The 22,308-nt window shown below is 45.8% G+C and overlaps 1 protein-coding gene and 1 long non-coding RNA gene across 2 annotated transcripts; both read right to left on the reverse strand.

Annotated features, from left to right (window-relative positions):
* Positions 1–11,290: 11,290 nt before the first annotated feature.
* Positions 11,291–14,956, reverse strand: LOC136587503 (protein kinase C delta type-like). Its single transcript, XM_066586151.1, has 3 exons — positions 14,636–14,956; positions 14,417–14,545; positions 11,291–11,870 (listed from the first exon to the last, which is right to left on the reverse strand). Exons 1-3 carry the CDS (start codon positions 14,954–14,956, stop codon positions 11,709–11,711), a joined length of 612 nt encoding a protein of 203 aa, XP_066442248.1. The 3' UTR covers positions 11,291–11,708.
* Positions 14,957–16,251: 1,295 nt separating this feature from the next.
* On the reverse strand, positions 16,252–20,541 carry LOC136612091 (uncharacterized). The gene is made up of 3 exons (XR_010790352.1): positions 20,526–20,541; positions 18,941–19,111; positions 16,252–16,622 (listed from the first exon to the last, which is right to left on the reverse strand). It is a non-coding gene; the product is annotated as an uncharacterized lncRNA (long non-coding RNA).
* Positions 20,542–22,308: the final 1,767 nt, after the last annotated feature.

Genomic DNA, 22,308 nt, shown 5'->3' on the forward strand with positions numbered 1-22,308 from the left:
GGAGGGTGCTCTGACTATCCAGCGACATACTGTCTTCCCCCGGCTCTGTTTCCGAGTGCAAAGCGTCTGCCTTTATGCTTTGCAGGAAACTTCTCAAGAGGCATAGCAGAGGAATGGTGACGCTAATGATTGCAGCATCGCCACTCACCACCTGGGTAGACTCCTCAAAGTTTCCAAGGACCAGGCAGATGTCTGCCAACCAGGCCCACTCTTCTGAAAATAATTGAGGAGGCTGACTCCCACTGCGCCGCCCATGTTGGAGTTGGTATTCCACTATAGCTCTACGCTGCTCATAGAGCCTGGCCAACATGTGGAGCGTAGAGTTCCACCGTGTGGGCACGTCGCACAGCAGTCGGTGCACTGGCAGATTAAACCGATGTTGCAGGGTGTGCAGGGTGGCAGCGTCCGTGTGGGACTTGCGGAAATGTGCGCAGAGCCGGCGCACCTTTCCGAGCAGGTCTGACAAGCAAGGGTAGCTTTTCAGAAAGCGCTGAACCACCAAATTAAAGACGTGGGCCAGGCATGGCACGTGCGTGAGGCTGCCGAGCTGCAGAGCCGCCACCAGGTTACGTCCGTTGTCACACACGACCATGCCCGGTTGGAGGCTCAGCGGCGCAAGCCAGCGGTCGGTCTGCTCTGTCAGACCCTGCAGCAGTTCGTGGGCCGTGTGCCTCTTATCTCCTAAGCTGAGTAGTTTCAGCACGGCCTGCTGACGCTTGCCCACCGCTGTGCTGCCACGCCGCGCGACACCGACTGCTGGCGACGTGCTGCTGCTGACACATCTTGATTGCGAGACAGAGGTTGCGGAGGAGGAGGAGGAGGGGGGTGGTTTAGTGGAGGAAGCATACACCGCCGCAGATACCACCACCGAGCTCTGGCCCGCAATTCTGGGGGTGGGTAGGAAGTGAGCGGTCCCAGGCTCTGACTCTGTCCCAGCCTCCACTAAATTCACCCAATGTGCCGTCAGGTAGATATAGTGGCCCTGCCCGCCTGTGCTTGTCCACGTGTCCGTTGTTAAGTGGACCTTAGCAGTAACCGCGTTGGTGAGGGCGCGTACAATGTTGCGGGAGACGTGGTCGTGCAGGGCTGGGACGGCACATCGGGAAAAGTAGTGGCGACTGGGAACTGAGTAGCGCGGGGCCGCCGCCGCCATCATACTTTTGAAGGACTCCGTTTCCACAACCCTATACGGCAGCATCTCCAGGCTGATAAATTTTGCTATGTGCACGTTTAACGCTTGAGCGTGCGGGTGCGTGGCGGCGTACTTGCGCTTGCGCTCAAATACTTGCGCTAGCGACGGCTGGACGGTGCGCTGAGAGACATTGGTGGATGGGGCCGAGGACAGCGGAGGTGAGGGTGTGGGTGCAGGCCAGGAGACGGTAGTGCCTGTGTCCTCAGAGCGGGGTTGGATTTCAGTGGCAGGTTGGGGCACAGGGGGAGAGGCAGCGGTGCAAACCGGAGGCGGTGAACGGCCTTCGTCCCACCTTGTGGGGTGCTTGGCCATCATATGTCTGCGCATGCTGGTGGTGGTGAGGCTGCTGGTGGTGGCTCCCCGGCTGATCTTGGCGCGACAAAGGTTGCACACCACTGTTCGTCGGTCGTCTGCACTCTCAGTGAAAAACTGCCAGACCTTTGAGCACCTCGGCCTCTGCAGGGTGGCATGGCGCGAGGGGGCGCTTTGGGAAACAGTTGGTGGATTATTCGGTCTGGCCCTGCCTCAACCCCTGGCCACCGCACTGCCTCTTGCAACCTGCCCTGCTGCTGCCCTTGCCTCCCCCTCTGAAGACCTGTCCTCAGTAGGCGTAGCAAACCAGGTGGGGTCAGTCACCTCATCGTCCTGCTGCTCTTCCTCAGAATCCTCGGTGCGCTCCTCCCTCGGACTTAATGCCCTTACTACTACCTCACTGATAGACAACTGTGTCTCATCGTCATCGGCCTCCTCACCCACTGAAAGGTCTTGAGACAGTTGCCAGAAGTCCCCAGCCTCATCCCCCGGACCCCGGGAACTTTGCAATGGTTGTGCATCAGTCACGATAAACTCCTCTGGTGGGAGAGGAACCATTGCTGCCCAATCTGAGCAGGGGCCCGAGAACAGTTCCTGGGAGTCTGCCCGCTCCTCAGAATGTCTCATTTTCATGGAGTGAGGAGGCTGAGAGGAAGGAGGAGCAGCAGCCAGAGGATTCTGAGTTGCAGCAGTGGACGGCGCAGATCTCTGGGTGGACGATAGGTTGCTGGAAGCACTTTCTGCCATCCACGACAGGACCTGCTCACACTGCTCATTTTCTAATAAGGGTCTACCGTGTGGACCCATTAAATGTGCTATGAATGTGGGGACGCCAGAAACGTGCCTCTCTCCTAATCCCGCAGCAGTCGGCTGCGATACACCTGGATCAGGAGCTCGGCCTGTGCCCACACCCGGACTAGGGCCTCCGCGTCCTCGGCCGCTCCCACGTCCTCTAGGCCTACCCCTACTCCTCAGCATGCTGTATTACCAGGAATGCAGAAACACAACACTGTCATTTAATGTGCCGCTTATTGGCCTGTGGTTGTAGGCTGAATTCGCTTACGGAATGCCAGGAAATAATTTTGCGCAAGCCTGCTGTAACACTTAGCTGGCTGCGTATTTATTTGCAAAACTACTACCCCCAGCAGACACAGACCCAGAACACTGAGCAGAGTGACAGGCAGGCCAAATAGATTTTTTTTCAAATATTTTTTTCAAAAGGACCACTGCGTATATTCAATCTATATATGTCTTCTGGCCCTGCCTACACAATTCTGTCCCTGATGTGTGTGTCACGGAACTGAAGTGTTGCACTGTTATTAAGTGCAACAGAGCGGTGATTTCAGAGGCAGGAAATAATTTGGCGCAAGCCTGCTGTAACACTTAGCTGGCTGCGTATTTATTTGGAGAACTACTACCCCCAGCAGACACAGACCCAGAACACTGAGCAGAGTGACAGGCAGGCCAAATAGTTTTTTTTCAAATATTTTTTTCTAAAGGACCACTGCGTATATTCAATCGATAATATATATCTTCTGGCCCTGCCTACACAATTCTATCCCTGGAGTATTACTGCAGGGCGCAATGCTCTGCACGGCCGATATAGCAAAAAAAAAAGTGCAACACTGCTAAAAGCAGCCTCCACAGTACTGCACACGGTTAGATGTGGCCCTAAGAAGGACCGTTGGGGTTCTTGAAGCCTACACTAACTCCTAACACTCTCCCTGCCTAACCACCACTTCTGTCCCTGTAGTATTACTGCAGGGCGCAATGCTCTGCACGGCCGATATAGCAAAAAAAAAAAAAAGTGCAACACTGCTAAAAGCAACCTCCACACTACTGCACACTGTTAGATGTGGCCCTAAGAAGGACCGTTGGGGTTCTTGAAGCCTACACTAACTCCTAACGCTCTCCCTACAGCAGCTCCAACACGATAGCACTGTCCCTCAGCTATGTCACAACGCATCTGAGGCGAGCCGCGGGAGGGGCCGATTTTTATACTCGGGTGACACCTGATCTCCCCAGCCACTCACAGCAGGGGGGTGGTATAGGGCTTGAACGACGCAGGGGGAAGTTGTAATGCCTTCCCTGTCTTTCAATTGGCCAGAAACGCACGCTAACGTCTCAGAGATGAAAGTGAAAGTAACTCGAACATCGCGTGGTACTCGTTACGAGTAACGAGCATCTCGAACACGCTAATACTCGAGCGAGTATCAAGCTCGGACGAGTACGTTCGCTCATCTCTAATTGTAATATATCAAATATGTGCAAACATACTGTACACATTTTTGCTAATATATATCCATACGTTTGCTTCATTCTGAATGCACATTTGAAAAACATTTGTGTTCTTTTAACCATTTGGGAGACGTACAAATTTAACATTACTTTTCAGCATTTTAAGGAACACTTTGTTTTCTTACACCAAGCCAAGATTGCAAAGGCTCATGGGTGTCAGAATGTAGATACCCCCACAAATGATCCTATTTTAAAAACTACCCCCCTTGATGTATTCACTGAGGGGGGTCAGGAGTATTTTGACCCCACAGTTTTTTTCAGGAATTAATTCAATTTAGAGGAGAGAAAGTAAAATTTTATATTTTTGGCAAATATGTCATTTTAAAGACATATTTTTTTCTATAGTGCACATGAAAATGAGGATTGATACCCCAAAATGGATACCCCTGTTTGTGGCCCTAATGTTATATCTGAGTCCACAAAGGGGCCCAAAATGAAAGGAGCAGCTGGTGGCTTTCAGAACAGAAATTTTGCTTGAAGGCCTTTTATGCCCCATAGCACACTTGTAGCGGCTAAAACCATAGAGAACCCCCACAAATGACCCAATTCGTAACTCGAACGTTCGCAAGTTGGGGACTATCTGTATATAGAAATGGAGGTCTTAAGGCTCAGTGGGAGATCCGGCTTTGTTTCCCTCTGCTCTCTCCTTTCCTGCACCTTGTTATCAGCTAATTTATGACCATAAAACATTAGCTGATGGGCTGGGGGGAATTGCTGCGGACTTTCTGTGCGGACTTTCTACATACATTCTTAAAGGAGATGTCCCGCGCCGAAACGGGTTTTTTTTTTTTTAAACCCCCCCCCCGTTCGGCGCGAGACAACCCCGATGCAGGGGTGAAAAAAACCACCCGCACAGCGCTTACCTGAATCCCGGCGGTCCGGTGACTTCAATACTTACCGCTGAAGATGGCCGCCGGGATCTTCTACCTTCGTGGACCGCAGCTCTTCTGTGCGGTCCACTGCCGATTCCAGCCTCCTGATTGGCTGGAATCGGCACGTGACGGGGCGGAGCTACACGGAGCCGCTCTCTGGCACGAGCGGCTCCATAGAAGAAAGCTGAAGACCCGGACTGCGCAAGCGCGGCTAATTTGGCCATCGGAGGCCAAAAATTAGTCGGCTCCATGGAGACGAGGACGCTAGCAACGGAGCAGGTAAGTATAAAACTTTTTATAACTTCTGTATGGCTCATAATTAATGCACAATGTACATTACAAAGTGCATTATTATGGCCATGCAGAAGTGTATAGACCCACTTGCTGCCTCGGGACATCTCCTTTAAACCTAAGACTGAACAGCAAAATGGACGAGATTTGCAAAAATCTCATTCGCACGAAGCCACAGGGAAACTGACTTTCGGCGTGGAATTCAAATCCGCGTCATGTCAGTTTTGGCGCAGTTTTCACTGCAGGCTCTTTTCTCTCTATGTGGAGAGATTTCTGCAGCAGCATGAAGGCTGAAAAATCACTTTAAATCTGCGCCAAATGACGCGCGGTTTGAAGCAGCCTTTACGCTGCGGAAATCTTGCAGAATGTCCGTGTGGTTCCACTGCAGACGTTCCACAAGACTTCCATCCCGATGGAACCCAGCCATGAGGTGTAATAGAGAGCAGAGGGAATCTAAGGGTTCTTTTACACGGGACGATATGTTGGCCGACAGATGCCCAGCAGGGTGTCCCAGCGCTGATGTTAGAGCATTGTTGGCTAAATGGAGGTGGAGCTGGTGATTGTTCATGCCCACCCACTTCCATTCACATGGAACGATATGTCGTTCAGTCCCTGCATACATTTACACTGAATGATAATTGTTCAGATTCTTGCTGGATTGCAGAAATCTAAATGATAATCATTTTCGTGTAAAGATATCTTAAGCTGTCAGTCCAGTCTAACGGACAGGCCTCCTACTGAGACTTAAGGCCCATTTACATGGGATAATCGTCAGGCAAACGATGCCCGACACTCATTCCCACAAGTACCCACTTTTGCATGGGAGCTAGTAATGTTGCTTCACAGCGGGGCGGCTGAAGGAGATTTCCTCCCGCTCCCCCCCCCTCTCCATTCACTTAACATAGCAGCAGTTCAGTTCTGAATGTTCGCTATTTACACTGAACCATGAGCGAAGAGGATTTTAAGCTGCATAAACGATGGACGTTGAGCGGTGAGTGTAAATAGCAGCCGTTCAGTACTGAACGGCAGCTGTGTTAAGTGAATGGAGAAGGGCAGGGGAGAGCAAGAAGAGAAATCTCATGCAGCCGCTCCGCTGTGAAGCAACGCTACTCGCTCCTGTGTAAAAGCATGCAGGGACGAGTGTTGGGCATCAGCTGCCTGACATTCGTCCTGTCTAAATGGGCCTTAAAGGGGTTGTCCCGCGGCAGCAAGTGGGGTTATACACTTCTGTATGGCCATATTAATGCACTTTGTAATATACAACGTGCATTAAATATGAGCCATACAGAAGTTATACACTTACCCCCTCCGGTGCTGGCGTCCCCGTCTCCATGGCGCCGACTAAAGCTGTCTTCTCCTTCCATTAGACGCGCTTGCGCTGTCTGGTCTTCTGTTCTGTTGAATGGGGCCGCTCCGCCGTGCTCACGCCGGAGAGCTAGTCTGCGCATGCGCAGAAGACATGTAATATGCAGATCAATCAAATGCATTACACAATTCCGCTTACATTAGCGGGTCAGAATTACGTAATCCACTCGCAGAAAAGAGAACGCAGCAGGTTCTATTTTACTGTAGATATCTGCAACATAGAGCCCATTGTGCTCCATGGTCGTGGATACACCCGCAGCTTATACGTAACTTCATCAAGCTGTGTGACCCCCGCGTTATTCAGACCGCTACCTGTAATACGTAATTTACAAGAGGCCCCGGGAACGCTCGCCTTCCTGCAGTTCAAGGAGCAGCTTGTTAAGCGCCTTCTGTGTGAGACCGCCGCACCTCCGCAAAATTACAAAGCCTCACAGTGCGCCACTTTACACCCCATCCCTGCCACTGAGGTCAAAAAACTCCCCAAAAAGCAAGAGAGGAGAGGGAGACCCGACTTTATTGCTCCATGTACCCATCCCAACCAGCCCCCGTAATTATCCCTGTTTTCAGAAATACCACACAGTTCAATTTATGGAACTGGAATTTATTCAGTTGGGCCCTGCAATCCAACGGGTGTTCCCTGCATTATAGGCCTTGTCATGTGTCCTGTAAGTAGATTAGGACCACAACGGGAATGTTCCTGAACACGGGACAAACGGTGATATCCATTTTGGAGTGAATGTCTTCATTCCTATGTACACTGCACAAAAAACCCTGTTTTTAAATTGGCACAATTGCCAAAAAAATAAAAATTGTAATTTTTTTCCTACTGCTTTGCTTAGATTTATTCAAAAATTGTAGAGTTAAAATACCTGCGGTTCCTCCTCATGGCAGACGCACTTATAAATAGACATGAGGGTGGTGTGGCTATGCAGCCAGCGTGTGGCATGAGGGCAGCTGAAGGCTGCGCAGGGACACTTTGGTGTGCGCTGTGGACACTGGGTTGTGCGGAGGGGGGGGGGGGGCAGCATGTAACCCAGGAGAAGTGGCAGCGGAGTGACCCGCAGGCAGTGCTTGTGCTTTGTTGGAGGTAGTGTGGTGCTTAGCTAAGGTATGCATTGCTAATGAGGGTTTGTCCGAAGTAAAAATTGGTGATGGTGGTGGGGGGCACTCTTGCTGCTATTGTGGCTTAATAGTGAGACCTGGGAACCTGAAATGCGGCCCAGCATGTAGCCCCTCGCCTGCCCTATCCGTTTCTGTGTCGTTTCCAGCACTTTCTTGGGTTTTGCAGATTTTCACAAATGAAAACCTTAGCGAGCATCGGCGATATACAAAAATGCTCGAGTCGCCCATTGACTTCAATGGGGTTCGTTACTCGAAACGAACCCTCGAGCATCGCGGAAAGTTCGACTCGAGTAACGAGCACCCGAGCATTTTGGTGCTCGCTCATCTCTAAACATAAACTATCTAATTCTAAACCTAACCTCTTACCATCACTGCCAGTTTTGGCGTTTCTATCACAGCAATTGCTTTCTCAGTTTTGCCGTCCATTACTGTTTTGTTATTTTTCCGTTGACGGTCCTATCAGGCTTTGTCTTTTGCAGAATAGAAAAATTCCATGAAGTCTTTCTTGGAGTGAAAAACACAGCTCTTTTTTTTTAAATAAACACGTTCACGGTAGAAATGATGTAACTTATTTATTCAGCAAGCTGATACAATTATGGCGATACCAAATAGTAACATTTTTTATATTTTAATACCTGTGCATAATAAATGTACTTCAAAAAAATTTTTTTTTACATATTGCTATATCCAAGGACCGAAAACAGTTTTATTTTTCCATTGACGGAGCTGTCTGGGGGTTTGTCTTTTGCAGTAGAAGCTGTAGTCTTCAGTCAGGGTTATAAATGACATTTTGATCTCTTGGTAATTAATTCTTTGGAGGTGACGGTAACAAAGCAAAAGAAAATAAAAACCAGCTATTCTACTGTTGTACTTTAGGTTGTTGTTTTTATAGTCGCTGTGAGTTAGGCCTTATTCATGCGACCATGGGGCTAATTTAGCTGCATTAAAAAATGGTAAGCATCTGAAGCCTTGGATTCCAATGTAATCATTCAGATGAGCGATTTTTAGCCACATAGAAACATCAGGGCATAACAGGACATCGGCGACCGAAAACGGCGTCCGATTTTATACAGTGCGTGAATAGATAGGGCAAGACCTATCTTTTGCCGAGATATTCTGGAGGTCCTCATAGGCTTCTATGGAAGCTGAAAAAAAAGGGAGGGGGAGGGAGCTTTGTAACGTCCAACGCCGGGAAAAGAAAACAGCTGCCTCTAGTTAACCATTAAAAATCATTCACACTGCAGCGCATATTTTGGCTGATATGCTGCAGCTGCCTGTGTGAATGGACGAGAAAACGTTAATTTTGATTGGGACTTCATCACAACGTTTTTCTTTTCATGCAATTTTTGGCAGCGATGTAGTGAGTGTAAAAGTGCATACGGTCAAAGAGTCATAGAATGGTAGAGTTGGAAGAGACCTCCAGGGTCATCGGGTCCAACCCCCTGCTCAGTGCAGGATCACTAAATCATCCCAGGCAGATATTTGTCCAGCCTTTGTTTGAAGACTTCCATTGAAGGAGAACTCACCACCTCCCAGGGTAACCTGTTCCACTCATTGATCCCTCTCGCTGTCTAATATCTAATCTGTGTCTCCTCCCTTTCAGTTTCATCCCATTGCTTCTAGTCTTTCCTTGTACAAATGAGAATAGGGCTGATCCCTCTGCACTGTGACAGCCCTTCAGATATTTGTAGACAGCTATTAAGTCTCCTCTCAGCCTTCTCTTCTGCAAGCTAAACATTCCCAGATCCTTTAAACATTCCTCATAGGACATGATTTGCAGACCGTTCACCATCTTGGTAACTCTTCTCTGAACTTGCTCCAGTTTTTCTGTCTTTTTTAAAGTGGGGTGCACAGAACTGGACACAGTGTTCCAGCTGAGGTCTGACTATATTTCCCCCTCTTTCCGTTTGATCATATTTTTCTTCCTTTTAACATGTGTGCAAGTTCTGTGTTCATCCATCCAGGTCTCTTTAAATGCTTCCCATTCTTCCTTCTTTTAGGGATTGTGCTTTGAGAATCTTACTTCACAATATTTCCCAACCTACTTAGTCATTTCTTTCCTTATGAACATCCAGCCATTGGATTCTTCCTATCCTTTTTCTGAGTTCAATAAAATCTGCCTTTCTAAAATCCAACCTTGAGGTCTGAGTTTTCTCAGGTCTTCATCCCCTTTTTATCCAAAATTCAATGATAACATGATCGCTGCCTCCTAAGGTCCCAGCCACCCTTACTTCTGCAACCATTCCCTCCCTGTTGGTAAGAATTAGGTCCAAGATAGCAGATCCCCTTGTTTTCTCTTCTACCTTTGGAAGATAAAGTTGTCAGCAAGTACGGATAAGAATGTGTTGGATCCATTACTTTTACCTGAGATTCCCAACAAATGTCCGGATAGTTATAATCTCCTGTGATCACTATATCATGCTTTTTTGAGAGCTTGGCCATCTGATGTAGAAAGAATTCCGCCATATCTTCTGCTTGTCCAGGTGGCCTATAGTAAATGCCTACAATCGTGTCCTTTCTGTTGTTCTCGCCTTGTATTCTTACCCAAACAGTTTCTACAGAACTCCCATGGTCTGAAGCTGGAATCTCTGTAGAGATGAATGTTTTCCTAACATACAATACAACACCTCCTGCCCTTTTTTAATAAGGTCTATTTCTTACTGGTCATGTGAAGGAGGCCTTATACAGTAAAGCCGGTGGCACACGGGTGTATTTGCACACACAATATACAGATTATAGAACCTATTGATTTCAATGGGTTTGTTCACCAGCATGTATGTTTCCTGAGGATTTTAGTTGAAGAATAAACCAGCGTACCGTGCTCTATTCTCCTGCACATGTGCACAGCAAGAGGTCTCATAGAAGTAACATAAGAGGGTACATAAATTTACACGAAATATGCTAGGAGATGCGTGAAACACTGCGCAATTGTGCAGGAAAAAGAACACATCTGGAACGTGCAGAAAAAGCATCTTTAATTCTGTAAGAACACTACACTGGTGCACATAGGCTTATATGACGCTGGCATAAATTACATCTTCACTACATCCTGTGGTCAGTAGGATTACATTTGTATCCAATTTATATAGTTTTGTAACATTTTATTACTTTTGCACAATAAAAACAATTTAAAAATGGTGTCACTGCATTCAAAGATCCGGAACATTTGTGTTTTTCTGTCTACAGAGCTGAACCAATGACCGACTACTATAATTGGCCCAAATATAAAAGCAAACAATTACAATAAAAGGTCCGGCCTCCTCCACCCCTTAATAGCCGGCCATCTCTCACCTTATTTCCCTTTCGCTGGTGACGAAACCATGAGATGTCAGAGGAGAGGGAGAAGTATAAAATTCCCCTGAGCGGTAATCACCAGTAAATGTAATTGTATCCTTAATATCTTATGGAGTATAGATATAGTGTAACACTATACATGTAGTACCGTAGTATCTTATTCTGAGCATGTGGTGCGCCCGGTATGGTCCGGCACATCCTAATGCCAAACAGTTATATTCCTGGAAACAAATTTTATATTAATTTTAAAAAAAGGCCCGGCCTCCTCCACCCCTTAATAGCCGGCCATCTCTCACCTTATTTCCCCGTCGCCGGTGACAAAACTAAACAATGTCATAGAAGAGGGAGAAATATGAAATTACACTCACCGGTAGTCAGCGGTAAATGTAATTGCAGCATTAATATCTTATGAAGTCTATGTATACGGTGACACTATACATAGAGTATCATAATATCATCCTATATTGGGCATGTGGTGCGTCTGACATGGTCAGGCACATACTAATACCATACATAAAAAGAAAAAAAAAAAGGGTCCGGCCTCCTCCACCCCTTAATAGCCGGCCATCTCTCTCCTTATTTCCCCGTCATCGATGACAATACTAATAGATGTCATAGAGGAGGGGGAAATATAAAATTACACTCACCAGTAGTCACTGGTAAATGTAATTGTATTTTTAGTCATTTATGGAGTATATATAAAGTGTAACACTATATATATAGTACCATAATATCAACGCACTCTGGGCATGCGGTGCGTCTGACATGGTCAGGCACATCCTCACACCATACATATTAAAAGAAAAACAAAGGTATACCACCTGTATGCCAGATGTAGACATGGCAGTAATCATCCAGCTTGGTCTGATGGAATTGCTGGGCTGCTCCTGATGACATCATCGGTGTTCTTCTGCTTCTCTTGATGGTCTTCTTGGGGCTTATGAGATCTGGCTCTGATGATCTTAAAGAGCCGGTGTGCTGTCCAGGGTTTTCCAGTTAGTGCTGACAAATGAAAACCCTGTGAATAAGGCCTGGTGGTCTGCCGATATGGCCGAGTGGTGGGCTTCTGCTGCCTCCATCCTCTTGAGATTAAATGGTCTTGAGCCGTGCCGGATGTTGTTTGACTATAAGAAGAGGAAGCATAGGGATTTAGCTGGTATGATAACTTCTCATGACAGCACTGGATTACAGTTCAAAAAAAACAAACTAATTCCTGTATAAAAATTTATCACCCTAAGGGCAAAGTCAGACGAGCGGTTTTTTTTTGCTTGCGCCTATGTGCGCAAAAAAAGGCATGTCTGATAGAGCCAGTGGCTCCCTATGATTTGTTCACATGTCTGTCTTTTACAGGCGCAAAATATTCATACTTGTAAAATATAGGACATCCGTGCCCTGGGTGGGTCCGTGCGACGCAGAAAGATTCCCCATGGAGAGTCCCCTTATCACTGAACACTGTGACAGCACTGTCACAGTATTCAGTGACAAGGGGACTCCCTGTGGGGATGAAGCTGTCACAGCTGTGGCAAAGGACCATGATGCCATCCCATTGCTTTCAATGGGGCCGTTGCTACTGCCGCTGGCCCCATTGAAAGCAATGCGATGCAGTCAACCCCTACAGTGACTTTCGGGGTAGGGCTTGAAACAGAAGCTGCTGTAAAAAAAAATGTTTATGTGTATATATATATATATATATATATATACACACACATCACCTCTCTGCTGCTGTGCAGCTCTGGCGCATGTTCTCGCTGACTGCCGGCACTGCTCTGAAGCACTTTCAGCTGGCCGGGGATTTAAAAATCCCTGCCTCCTAAAAGAGCTGTGTCTGATTGGCTGAGCGCTCAGCCAATCACAGGCAGTGCTCAGCCATTCATTGAATGACAGCTGAGTGCTGCCTGTGAGTGGTCACAGCGTTCAGCCAATCAGAGGCAGCGTCATTGAAAGCAATGGGCATGGAGCTACAGTCAGGTGCATTTTGCACATGCATGCAACACTTTTTTTTACGCAAAAAGGACGCTCGTCTGACTGAGCCCTAAGGCCAAATGCAGACGGCCGGGGAGGAATCCGACTGTGAGATCTCGTAATGGAATCAGACCTTGTTCCCCAGCGGTGACCCCTGGCTTACCTGTCTGCTGTCTTCTTTCTTCGCTGTAGATGTGCCGGCTGGTGCACAGCCACACATGCGCAGTGCAGAGCTGTTGCACCGGTGATGATGCAGATGTGTGGCAACTCGCTGTGGGATGGGCAGCTTCCATTGACTACCATGGAATTTGCCCGTGCGAGCCTCACACTAGAATAGGACATGCTGCGATTTTTCCCCCGGCAGCAGAAAATCGCAGTTTCTTTCCGCTCGTGGGCATGGAAAAGTGTTTTGCTTAGCATGTCTAAGGGCAGTATTTGCTCCAGATCCCGCAGTGCAAATATGTCCGTGGGCATTGGGCCTAAGACTACTCGCACACGGACAAACTTAAACTTGTGTCTAAGATTCTTACATGGAACTCACATCAGCCGGCACACAGACACACCATCCATGCGCTGTCCGATGTGCCGGACATCACACATTATCATGTGCTATTCTTGTTCAAAAATGAGACAGGAATGGGACATGCTGTAAATTCTATTTTCCATGAACTATTCATACGAGTAGAAAAAAGTCCCCTGTAAATATACCCGTTCTAATGAATCCGTTTCATTTTTGTCCAACTTTCTAACCAAACAAATCGGTTCGAAAGTCAGATGGAAAAATCTCCCGTATGAAAGTGGCCTAAATCAGGTTATTGTACGTTATCACTGATAGTCACAGAAATTCAAGTGTTCTTCCTAAACAATATTACAACCTAAACATTCAGGACATATACAGTATATAGACCAAGGAAGCTGATAAAGGTGATATTAGGGCTACAGCCCTCGTCCAGCACCATAGTGAGGCATAGACATATACAGTATATACACCAAGGAAGCTCATAAAGGTGATATTAGGGCTACAGCCCACGTCTAGCACCATAGTGAGGCTTAGACATATACAGTATATACACCAAGGAAGCTCATAAAGGTGATATTAGGGCTACAGCCCACGTCTAGCACCATAGTGAGGCATAGACATATACAGGATATACACCAAGGAAGCTCATAAAGGTGATATTAGGGCTACAGCCCATGTCTAGCACCATAGTGAGGCATAGACATATACAGTATATACACCAAGGAAGCTCATATAGGTGATATTAGGGCTACAGCCCATGTCTAGCACCATAGTGAGGCTTAGACATATACAGTATATAGACCAAGGAAGCTCATAAAGGTGATATTAGGGCTACAGCCCATGTCTAGCACCATAGTGAGGCTTAGACATATACAGTATATACACCAAGGAAGCTCATAAAGGTGATATTAGGGCTATAGCCCATGTCTAGCACCATAGTGAGGCTTAGACATATACAGTATATACACCAAGGAAGCTCATAGAGGTGATATTAGGGCTACAGACCATGTCTAGCACCATAGTGAGGCATAGACATATACAGTATATAGACCAAGGAAGCTCATAAAGCTGATATTAGGGCTACAGCCCACGTCTAGCACCATAGTGAGGCATAGACATCTCCCATTAGTACTACTATGACGTTATAACATACCAAGCTGAACCAATACAATTTCTGCTTATACTCACTGGTACAGGAATGTGTGGTGGTCGCATCTGCAGGGCTTCTACCAAATCCCAATTGATATGCCGGAAAAACCTCTGGGCTCTGATGTCACCGTGGACCCCTAAGCGCGTCGTACGATCTTCCCGGAGGAGCTAAAAAGGAAAAAAATATAATCTAGTGCTTTGAACTATTTTTACTGTCCTGGTCTAGTATAACATGTATTACATAGAGAATATATTCACCTTCTTGATGATGTTCTTCGCCTCGATGTTGGAGGCATTAAATCGTCCTCGATGATACTTGGACCTGCTGGTAACCATGATATTTAGAATGATACCTAAGGCATACCAGTCGATGGCAGCATTGTACTCCTCCCCGCTCAGCATCTCAGGAGCCATGAAGTCCGGTGTTCCAGCATATCCGGAGGCTGTGCGGTCTCCATAGATGTCCTCGAGGGCCAACCCGAAGTCGGCGATCTTTAGATGGCCCGCTGAAGTCACCAGGATGTTATCCGGCTTGAGATCTCTGTGAAGTAGAGGAAACAATGGTTTATTCCCATTCATACTGCTAAGAGGGAATCTGTCTTATTAGCTGATTTACTTTATAAGTATATGAAGATGTTACCTAATGTGCGCACAAACATCCAGAATTAATATATCTAAGTATGTTTTATATCAGATTCCAAACCATCTACTATAATATAATCTGGGATTACAGACCCGGCCTGAGTCCATCACACCTAAAAAAGACAAGAATATATTTACCGGTGGACGATGCCCTTCGCATGCAGGTGTTGGATACCGCATACAAGTTCCGCTGCGTAGAAACTGGCATGAAGGGGAGAGAAGAGAATTAGTATCTGGAGGCTGACAGAAAGCTCTGAAAAACACATAGTACAGAAGAGCAGAATATCCACCATGTGAGGTTATTACTATAGACTGCAGGGATCACACATCTCATTCTTCATGCTACATGTTCTCTAATCCTATCTTATTCTGCATACTACAAACATGGGGATAAGGACTCCTGCACAGGGCAGCGCCATATGTGTTTGTGTTATAGATCAGTGGGCTCTCTGTGCGACACCCTATAGAGCCTCGAGAAGATATATCATCCACCGGAGCAATGCAATATAATGTTACATGTGGTGGAGCATGGAACTATTTTTTTTCTTTTTGCAGATTAATGGCCGCCAAACAGTGCCGATATACAAGAACAGCCATTTCCCTGCTTTAGGTGCAGTCCTATGCAAGCACTGTGTGACTTAGAGTTATGTATAAGAGATGCTGCTATTACAATGTGAGAGCCATGATCTACAGGTTCAGACCATATAGAGAGTAATAAGCCTAGAATTGGATAAGAGTCTTTTAACAAAGTGTTTCAGTACTAACATCCACTGACATAACTATATATTCTCTTCTCCATATAGGGAGTCCAGTACTATGAATAAAGCATTATATTTGTGGGCCCTGTTACAGGTTTTACATTGGGGCCCAGGAGCTTTAAGTTACGCCTCTGCGTTAAGGCGTTAAGTGAAGTTGGGTGGCCCAAGATAAGCTTTTGCACCCGGGCCCATGAGCCTTTAGCTACGCCCCTGCTAACATCCTATAGATGGAGAGTATAGTTGCAGCTTCTGAGTATAACACTCTATTCTATGTACAGTCCCTTAATGAATGGAGTCCATCATTGGAGCTTGTATGTGGGCAGTAAGGCTAACAATCTAAAGGTTCCTTTACACAGGACTACTATAGGTTACATAAGCGCCCAACAGCCATTTCATGAAGAGCCGCCCAACTATCGCCCCTGTGCTTTACAAGCAGTGATAGTCGTTCTGTGAATGGAGGCTGAGCGGTTGAAGATCATGCTGACCCGCCGCCTCCATTCACAGTAAACAGGCAGTCATGCATTGTAGAACGATTGCCGGTTTACACGGCCGATAGTCGCTGGGTTTTTAGTTCTGCTAAGTGACTCTGACCAGTGATCGATTTCTCGCTCCATACCCAGTACACGGGACGGCTATTGCCTGAATTTGCTGCTTCCAGCGATAATTGCCCCGTGTAAGGGTAACTTCACTCATGTACTGTCCTCTTCATGTATAACCCACAGGGAGATGTTTATTAGCTTACGACTACATTACCGTGCACAGGGGCTGTCGAGACACCCCTTCCGCTGTAGAAGTTCATCGAAGTCTCCGCAGTTGATGTATTCCATTCCGAGCAGCACCAGGTCCTGCCATACAGAAGAGCGATACAAGAATGTGAATGTCTAGGATCAAGTTACCAAATGATTGCAGCGTCTTCATTCTATACAGACAGGAACTATCAGAGGTTGATCCAGGGATTATTCTGACTGCCATTATGGAGTCGGGAAGGAATTTTCCCCCCAAAAGGGCTAATTGGCTTCTGCCTCTTGGGATTATTTGCCTTCCTCTGGATCAACAAAGCTGACCTAGATGAACCTTGTCTTCATTCAGCCTCACATACTATGTTACTATGTTATACAGAGGCCATTCTCAGTTATTTCTCCATCATAGATGTAGACTATATGACGACGGGGGGGATGGGACAGTTACATGTATGATGGATCAGTAAGCTCAGTACTGGTGATAATAAGGCTGCAGCCCGGCCCCAGACACAGGAGAGGTGTAGCTTATACCTCATACAGCAGGCGTTCTCCATCTAGTTTCACTAATAATGTACATATAAGGTTTTCATGTTTGCATCATAGAGAAGACGCCATCTCAGTCGCAGTGGCATCCATAGACTATTTACAAACCGTTTGCCTACATTCACAGATTTTTTACACAAAACCCTTTTTCCTTTAACCCCTGAAGGACCGCCCACTTTTCATGTTTTTATTCTCACTTCTTCATCCCTATTTTCATTACATACATTTTTTTTCGCCATATGAGGGCTTCTTATTTTGCGAGACGGGTTGTGTTTTTAATGGTATCATTTAGTCTACTATATAATGTATGGGAACATTTTTACATTTGTAAGTGTGGTGAAATGATAAAACGCACTGATGCCATTATCCTGCAGATCTTACTGTGACATAACGTTATTCTGTGGGTCGGTACAATAACGGCGATTAGCAAGCTTATATAGATTTTATTAAGTTTTACTACTTTTAACCTGGAATATTAAATTTTCAAAATTCTTGGCACCAGAGGGATATTAATTTAATTTCTTTTATGGCAACCAAACTGTACTGATCTTTCATTGGCTGCAGTTATCATGTGGTTTCCTGTGACATCATCTGTCACAACCATCACCGGGAATGCAGCGGGCTCAAGGGCTGGATCCCGGAGGCTGCAGAGGGGTAAGTATATCAAAATTTATTGTTTTAATACAGGGGGTCTTATTGAAGAGTTGTCCAGTAACTGGGCAACCCCTTTAATTTCAAGTCACACAAGCTGCCATTCAGCATGCTATGTGAGAGACAGTTACAAACTAATTACAATGAGAGCAGCCTGTATTGTGGAGAGGGGGGTCTGCAGACCCCCAGCTTAGGAGCCTGGTTGCAAATAGTAACTATTCAATACCATGATGCTCTGAAAATAAGACCCTGTCTTATAATAATGTTTGCCCCAAAAGAGGCACAGGGTTTTCTTTTCGGGGGATGTCTTATTAATACTAAGCTAGTTGCCATGGTCCGGGTTCCTCCCGATGGTCTGCAAAGTTCCGTAGCTCCACCGGGCTTCCTGCACTCCTTGGCCGCTGACAGATCATCACTTCCTGTTTGCAGCGTTCATAAATCCCGCCTCCAGGAAGCGATGGCTCTGATTAGCCAGCGAGCACTGCTGTCAGCCAATCACTGCAGTGCTCTTTGAACCAACGCGACGGCTGGTGAGTTCAAACGCTGCGGAATTGTTACGGAATTTCAGCTACGGAATGTGCACCGACATTCTCCAACAATGTGCAGTACATGTAAATGAGAGGGCTTTTAACAAACCCCATTTACTAACAATGAAAACAAGCTGCAGTGGAGGATAGTCATGCAGCATGCGTCATCGGTCACAGGAAAGTCATGGATCTTCATTGTGGATTTCATTCAAGGCAATGAGTGACATCCGCAGTGAAAATCAGCAGATTGACCCCCGATGTTTGCACGTACCCCTGTGGTTCGCTTCTATGTTTGTATTAGGTTTTAAGTGGTTCAATTTGTGTCTATAGTACTTTGATTAGAGTTCTTGCACATGTGTAGCACCCAGTTTTTGGTATTTTCGGTTGTGCTTGTTACTGTTGTTCACCTCGACATCCATAGACTCACGGCTCCTATATCCCTGTACAGATATCCTAGGACATTAATAAGCATAGCATTGTACACCTACAAACTGAATAGCGGGCATTCATTATAATAAAGGTATTGTATATTTAACGGCCCCTCAGTGTAAAGTGGGGCCCATTGTGACTATTGCTATGTCAGCCCAAGATCTCTGTGGATGGAAATGTCTTACTGTTGCACGGCTCGCAGATACTTTGTATCACTACAGCATCAGGTACATATACTGGTATTTCTTCATTTGGAAGTAGTCATAAATGTACCTTTGTCTGGAAAGCAAATTGTCCATGTAGAAGAAAGGGGCTGCCAGATGCAAGTTGTAGCACCCGCCGCTCCACCATCACGCGGTCCTCTCCTTCGGTAAGCAGGCTTCTCTTGGCGATGACTTTCACAGCAAACTTCTGCCGAGTAGAGTTGTCTTCTGCCAGCACCACCTAGAAAAATAGTCATTTATGAAGAGGACAAATAGAGCAAAAATCTGAAACTGATCTGAAGGTTGGATTCACAGTGCAGGTTTGCAGTGCGGATTCTTCAGCGCAGCTCCATAGCAATCTACAGTACAATGCATCTGGATGGAGATCTGTGTAACAGTAGGGAATTACATGTTATGTGGTAATATTAATGCTGTGTGCAGAGCAAGAAACATGTGAGGAGAAGACGCATTGTAGTTCCATCTTACTAACAGGGTCTCAGACAATGATCATGCAGCTTTGTCATCATCAGCCTCTTGTAGGATTCTACTATATTAGAAGTATCACACGCGCTCTAGACTTTACATTGTGGACCGTTGGAGAAGCCAAAGTATAGAACCTCTTGTATCAGAACAATAAAGCAGAAGAGCCTGAACACATCACTTCAGTGTTTTGCGCTCTTCTCTGATGCATCGTATACATTATATATACGATTAGATATACCTGATGGATAAGGCTATGATACCCCTTGAATATCATCTAAATGAAGTCATTACTGTAACAATCCACAGATAAAAATCCATATGGAAAAATTAGCATGTTGTGGATTTTGAATCCTCATGTTTCAGAAATCTGTGACTTTTCTCCAGTTTTCACCCACTTAATGTGCTATATACTGGGTGGATGCACCTGTGATTCCACTGCACAACCTGTTTCACATTCCAGGTACTGTATATGCCATGTGCAGGCACATCCTAATTCCATATATACATGTGAAAGTCAGTCCGTCCAATAGTCCAATCCATATTTCAGCCCCATTTGTGGTGGCATTCTCAATATAAAACGTGTGCTATAATACAAATATTTGTTAACCCCTTAAAAGGGCTGTTGGAGAGTTTAACTATTAGTAGAAGTGCAGATAGCGCTGTGAACATTGTAGCAGCCTGGTTTGGTACTGCAGACAGTGAATTCAATGGGAGCTTTGCCTGCAGTACCAACCCAGGCCTCTGTATTATGGACAGCGCTGTCTGCTTCCGGCACTGCCAGCAGGCCCAGTCATTTACTGCATAGCAGGAGTTTGGGGTTTATATTATGTCTATATAACTTTTTATTCATGTATTTTTTGGGGAGACCTAGAAATGTCAACATTTTTGGGGGGTTTTGTTTTTACTGACTTTACTATGCAGCATAAATCGCTTGAGAACATTATACTCCGGATCAGCACGATTAGAGCAATACCAAATTTATACAGTCCTAATGTTTTACTACTTTTGCAAAGAGGGGCATACATTGAACTCACAGGGCCCCACAGCAGAACTCAAAATTAAATTAGGGACAGCATATCTATAACAGCGGCTCAGCTCTAGTATACCTCTAATACAATCATATCATAGAGATGCTAGATTCTACACTGTGATAGTGATTACAGTGCTGTTACCTCCAGTGATCACATGTGTCATCTCCTCTGATTGATGACTTCTGCTTTCGTTTTTGTTCTTTGTCTGGGCCCAGAATTCCACTAAGATTTCTTCTTGCCAAGATTCATCCCTGCACATTCCCCATCCTACCACTAGCTCTCACTATCTCTCCATAGTATTGGTGTCTCCTCTGTGGCCCCAGAAAGTACCGCTGTGCCCTCTCTGTGTCCCTACAGACTACTGGTGTCCCCTCTGCGGTGCCACAAACTACTGATGTCCCTTCTGTGTCTTCCCTTTCCCCTGAATGTCCGACTAGCAGGTGCAGCATAAATCCCTTTGTAACCTGCTGGTAGGGGGCGCTGCTCTCTCAGGCTTCTTATACACAGCTGAGCGCGATATCAAGTCATGAAACCCAGACTGATGTCGCACTCATCAGCGTGTGATTTACCCAAGGACCCGAGGCGTTTTTCTTTGGAAACGCCTCCCATCACTTCAGGAAGAGTGCAGGAAGGAAGTGGAGAGGAGAAGGCGGCTTCTACACTGACAGATCCAGACCAGCAGGAATGTAAGTTCCAGACTTGTGAAGGGGAAGGGATGTCCGCAGAGGGACAGGCGGCGGGTCCTACACAACCCGCAGCAGTGACATCGTCTGCTTACATTGGAGACACATCATTGTTTTCAGACCAGAAATACTTATTTAAAACAATATAAATAATTTTATGAAAATTCTGACATTCAAAAAAATATTACATTTTTATTTTTTAACAGTCGGCTGTTTTTTTAGGACAAGCTGCAGTTTTTAATGTTATAATTTTTTGGTTCATAGATCTATTTGATCGCTTTTTTTCCCATTTTATATAAGTTGTGATGTACAAAACTACCCATATTGGGCAATTATTTTATATTTTATTCAGCGTTCACTATGCCAGGTTACATTTTTTTAAAATTGAAATTGTTATGTATTTAGCAATACCAATACTATTGGGGGGGGGGGGGGGATTTGTAAGTTTTTTTTTAAATAATAAGGGACAACAGGGGAGGAGCTTTTTAAAATAGTTTTTACATTTTTATCAAGTAACTGCTTTATCTGAGCGTAACCGCTCATCTCTAGTTATAAATATTAGTGGAAAAACGGGTAAACCAGAAATAGTCAAGAGAAATCACACTGGCATGTTCATGTCAGTAATGCCAACCACACTATATAGATATGTTGGAGTGTGATTCATATAGAACCATTGCAGTGGTAGGTGTATATTAATAATCCAAACTGGCCTGAAATGTTCGGGAGAATCTAGGAAGAGAAGGCAAATGACCCGGGCACCGAACCTGTGAATTTCACTCACCGCTCTCCCTCTGCACCCCTCTTCATTGTTGGGCATTGCTGGCAAGTGAAATGAAGTGCAAAGAAGGAGAGAAGACTTGTGGTTTCGTTTTTGTTCTTTGTCTGGGCCCAGACTGCCACTAAGATTTCTTCTTGCCAAGATTCATCCCTGCACATTCCCCATCCTACCACTAGCTCTCACTATCTCTCCATAGTATTGGTGTCTCCTCTGTGGCCCCAGAAAGTACCGCTGTGCCCTCTCTGTGTCCCTACAGACTACTGGTGTCCCCTCTGCGGTGCCACAAACTACTGATGTCCCTTCTGTGCCTTCCCTTTCCCCTGAATGTCCGACAAGCAGGTGCAGCATAAGTTTCTTTGTAACCTGCTGGTAGGGGGCGCTGCTCTCTCAGGCTTCTTATACTCAGCTGAGTGCGATATCAAGTCATGAAACCCAGACTGATATTGCACTCATCAGTGTGTGA

The sequence above is a fragment of the Eleutherodactylus coqui genome, chromosome 1 (genome assembly GCF_035609145.1).
Source record: "Eleutherodactylus coqui strain aEleCoq1 chromosome 1, aEleCoq1.hap1, whole genome shotgun sequence".
Taxonomy (NCBI): domain Eukaryota; kingdom Metazoa; phylum Chordata; class Amphibia; order Anura; family Eleutherodactylidae; genus Eleutherodactylus; species Eleutherodactylus coqui.

What these genes read in the sequence shown, in the direction of transcription:
- LOC136587503 (XM_066586151.1), bottom strand. Translation starts at nt 14,956, where the DNA reads ATGAATGGGAATAAACCATTGTTTCCTCTACTTCACAGAGATCTCAAG. An exon ending in CGAAGAACATCATCAAGAAG is followed by an intron (nt 14,546 to 14,635) that starts GTGAATATATTC and finishes TTTCCTTTTTAG; the next exon opens with CTCCTCCGGGAAGATCGTAC. An exon ending in CACCACACATTCCTGTACCA is followed by an intron (nt 11,871 to 14,416) that starts GTGAGTATAAGC and finishes CTCTTCTTATAG; the next exon opens with TCAAACAACATCCGGCACGG.